Genomic DNA, 4,414 nt, shown 5'->3' on the forward strand with positions numbered 1-4,414 from the left:
AGATTTCAAGAAATAATTATTATTTAGTATTGTTATTACTATTGAAAAGATAATATATAAATATATTAAATATGATTTATATTTTGTTCTTTTTTTTTGACATAATTATTTTTAATTCGTATATGCTTTTTTTTATTCAGTTGGTTGCATATTTGAAGAGTTTGGCATATGGATCAAAACATGATGACGGATCTCTTTGCAAAGGAAGATGGTACAAGGATAAAAAATTAAGCATAATTAGAGATTATTTTTTCACTTTAAAATTTATTAGCAACTTAATTACTTTTGCTAGAGTTTTTAAAGTTTTAATTTATGTAAATAATTTAGCTAAATGTATTATATTGTCAATACTAATCATTTGATCCTTTAGTATTATATTTTCTCTTTGTTATGAAAAAAAAATAAATATAATTATTTCATTTTAACAACAACAAAATTTATGATGATTAGTTTCACTTTTATTATAAATTATAAAAAGTAATTGAAAAATATATTATTATTTTCATGATGTCATTTTTTGCTTATGTAACAATCTGTCGTCGTTCTATTTGCTTTGAAATGTATTTATAATTTTTATGTAGTCACCAATTATTATATTTTCTCTGTTCATTTTTTGTATTTTCACACCTTTTTTTTATTTTTTTATTTTACAAATAAAATCAATACATAATTAGTAATACATTTAGTGGCTAATAAAATTATACATTTGAATTATTTATAATTCATGTCTCTTCATCTTACTTGTAAAGTTTAATATTAAATATGAATCATGACTTTATATGCTTCATTTTTCGAAAATCTTACAAGTATTTAAATAATGTTTAAAAAATTATAATAAGCAAATGTAATAATAAAATAAAAGAAAATAATTTTATTTGACGAAATCAGAGTTTAGATAGAACATCACTACTCCTAGAAAAGATAGAGAAAATTAAAACATCTAAAATATTTTCAACCTAATTCCAATATATTGTTATTTCAACATATTATACCTTATTCCATTTACTTCACCACGGTGAATATTTTGTTCTAATATATACATATACTAAACAAATAAATATATTTTATATGTTTTTAAAAAGTCTATAATATGGTAGACGAGGAGAAATATAAATATTATCTATATATTCAATACTAACCTAAATATTATATATTTCATATTATTATCTTATAAATATTTCATATAATCGCGCGAAGCACGAATAGTTTCACTAGTTTTAAAATAAATATTGAACGCTAATAGAGATATGAAATAAAAGAGTGAGGTGACTTGAGCAGATAGTGTATTGTTACTTTTGAGTAAAGTTAGACCAATAAGTTAAGTAAGAGAAAAGAGTGAAATGAAATATTGGGATTGGAGGGGATCTTCTAAGGGAAATGAGATGCTTTTATGTACTCTCAAAAAATAACTTCTCAATATGACTAAATGAACGTTAAAATAAATATCAAACACCGAAAGAGATATCAAATAAAAGAGTGAGGTGACTTGAGCAGGTAGTGTATTGTCACTTTTGGGTAAAGAGAAGAGGGAAATGAGATGTTTCTATGTACTCTCAAAAATAGAACTTCACAACATAAATAAAGACTAATTGAGCTTTAAAATAAAGAGATATCAAATAAAAGAGTGAGGTGATTTGAGCAGGTATTGTCACTTTTGGATAACGAGGAGTAAACTTCAATAATGCAAAACCACAACATGGTGTTCAACTTTTACATTTTGTGTGTTGCTATAAACTTGGTAGGTTTTCACGGTGATGATGCCTTTTGCTAGCCTAAAAACACCATAACTACCAATAATTGGCATTCTGGATACTCGTGAAATATTTGATTGTGCCCATGGATATGTACCATTGTACTTAACATTTGCGAACACAAGGTTGAGAGTCATAAGATGGCGTATATCTTCGAACGATGTTGAGCCATAATCCCTTGGGCTCGGCCTATTATTTTGGAGTAGTCATTGGGCTTAACCGTCAACGAATTGTCCATCATCCTCAATAAGCCAAATAAGGTTGGTGATTCATGAAATGTAGTAGTGTTGGGTTGTGCTATTTGGATTGCTGAAGGATTCTTTGCAGTTACAATATCATGAAAGTAAAAGTGAAGTTTGGACATTTTTAGTTTTGCATGGGGAAACTTGTTGAACCATTTCTCCGTTACTTTAGGACTTTGATCAATTAGAGACCGAATTATACAAACTCTGAATTTATACAATTAGGCAATCAGACAGTAAAATTCACAAAACAATAGTCATTGATTAAAAATAATTGAAACTATATTAATATATTATATTACATAATATACTCTAGATCAGTGTTTTGAATGGCGGTGACATGAGGTGATACGTTTTACTTAGCATAGCGCGAGATGTAAGCCTCAAGGCATGAAGTGTAAGCTTTGTGAATCTTTAAAATTTTAATTTACAATATAGTATAATAATATAACAACACTAAATTATAAATCAATAGTTTGAGATAATTAAAAACATAATTACGGAAACTCATAGAAAAAGTAAAATTTTGCTTTGTATTTTTAAAAGAAATGTTACATAGCTTTTATAATCACCATCACACTATTATCAAATAGTAAATATTATACTATAACTTGTTATTTGAGTCAATCTTCCTCTTATTGGGTGTTGAGTGTGCTATGTGCGTACAATTGGGTGCTTGGGGGCGTGTGTCTTACAGAACTAATATGGCACACCCAAGCCTACACCCTGGACCCGACTAACTGTCGAGAACCATTACTGGCCCCAAGCGAACCCTTGGTCAGGCTAGACTCTCAGCGCGCGGAAGAATTACTCAACATAAAATATACTGAAATACAATCTTAATTGACTGTCTCAATAGATAAACTTACAAAAGCATGTCTAAGACACACGCCACCTAGCTCCGCCTCTGACTACAACCCATAAATATGCATACTATAACCATAAAACATAAATAAATTTATTATCGTGGCTATATGCGAAAATTTCCTTATTTTTAATCTTCTCGTCCCTCTCTCATATACGTTTTTGTCTCTATATATTTGATGCTAGTCATAGTGCATTTGATTGTATAAGTAACAAGAAAAATGGAGAAATTTTTGTTGATGGCTTTCTTTTTTTTGGCAATAACAATAATATTGCCTTCAAGTCATGGGCTTGATCAAAGTCCTAAAGGAGTGGACACATGGTTCAAGAAGCTTCCCCATTCAAAAGCAAAAATGACCAAACTTCACTTTTACTTTCATGATATTGTGACTGCAGAGAATCCATCAGCAATCCAAATAGCACAAGCCAATAATACATTTCAATCACCAACATTTTTTGGCTTGGTAAGGATGATGGACAATCCGTTGACGGTTAATCCCGAGCCCAACTCCAAAATAATAGGCCGAGCCCAAGGAATTTATGGCTCAGCATCGTTCGAAGATTTAGGCCTTCTTATGACACTCAACCTTGTGTTCACAAATGGTAAGTACAATGGTAGCACACTTAGTATCCTTGGGCACAATCAGATATTTCAGGAGTATCGAGAGATGCCAATTAATGGTGGTTCCGGTGTTTTCAGGCTAGCAAAGGGCATCGCCACAGCGAAAACCTACCAAATTGATAACACCACACAAAATGCAATACTTGAATACCATGTTGTGGTTTTGCATTATTGAAGTTTACTTGTTTGTTTGATTGTTCATTATGTGTTCTTTGATTGTGACCTGTTGACTTTCCATTAATGTGGATGTGTATAATAAAGAAATAAAGTAATGTTTGTTAATTCCCTGTTGGAATTCATCAAGAATTTATTGACTTTGGCTACATGTTAATCATATTTACTAACATTTGAGTTTTTCCTAGAAAAATTATTAGTACTGATCAACATCATTATCATAATTATGGGAAAAGATAAAGTGAGGATAAGTAATTAAATCTAACACAAATATTTTCATATGAAAAACTTTGTTGTTACTCTGTATTCAAAACAGGAAAACCAGATTTCGGAACAAACTGAAAACAAAAAGAAGAAACTTTATATAAATATTTGATAACACTGAATTCGTTGTGTGTTCTTAAGAAATTTAATTTCCTAGGTTTTGATTACTTCGTCATAGGATGAAACAAGTTTATTTGCGTTACTGATGTAGTTGTACCTCAAACACCAATAACTTGTTGAATTTAAACTCATCAACAATTTAAGCACACAAGTACTCGATATTTGTTTGTTAGAAATTATGTAGATGAATCTTAGAAATTTGAAGCAAAACTTGAAGGTAAGCCGCTCTATTTATTAGATAGTTTAGTATGGTTGTTGCTCAATTTGATGTGATAATAACAATTTGCTCAACTCAATTCTGCAATGGATAGTTGTATCACAAAGAAAGAGCTACTTCAATTTGTCACCCTTCATAAAAAGAAAGAGAGGAATTTTAG

The 4,414-nt window shown here is 29.7% G+C and overlaps 1 protein-coding gene across 1 annotated transcript; it reads left to right on the forward strand.

Moving 5' to 3' along the window:
* Positions 1 to 3,044: 3,044 nt before the first annotated feature.
* On the forward strand, positions 3,045 to 3,755 carry LOC101252033 (dirigent protein 22-like). Its single transcript, XM_004231551.4, has one exon. It carries the CDS (start codon positions 3,079 to 3,081, stop codon positions 3,652 to 3,654), a length of 576 nt encoding a protein of 191 aa, XP_004231599.2. The 5' UTR covers positions 3,045 to 3,078; the 3' UTR covers positions 3,655 to 3,755.
* The last annotated feature ends 659 nt before the right edge of the window (positions 3,756 to 4,414 follow it).

The sequence above is a fragment of the Solanum lycopersicum genome, chromosome 2, assembly GCF_036512215.1.
Source record: "Solanum lycopersicum chromosome 2, SLM_r2.1".
NCBI classification, from domain to species: domain Eukaryota; kingdom Viridiplantae; phylum Streptophyta; class Magnoliopsida; order Solanales; family Solanaceae; genus Solanum; species Solanum lycopersicum.

Bases quoted from the DNA above. Each gene is read 5' to 3' on its own strand.
- LOC101252033 (XM_004231551.4), top strand. From the start codon at position 3,079: ATGGAGAAATTTTTGTTGATGGCTTTCTTTTTTTTGGCAATAACAATA.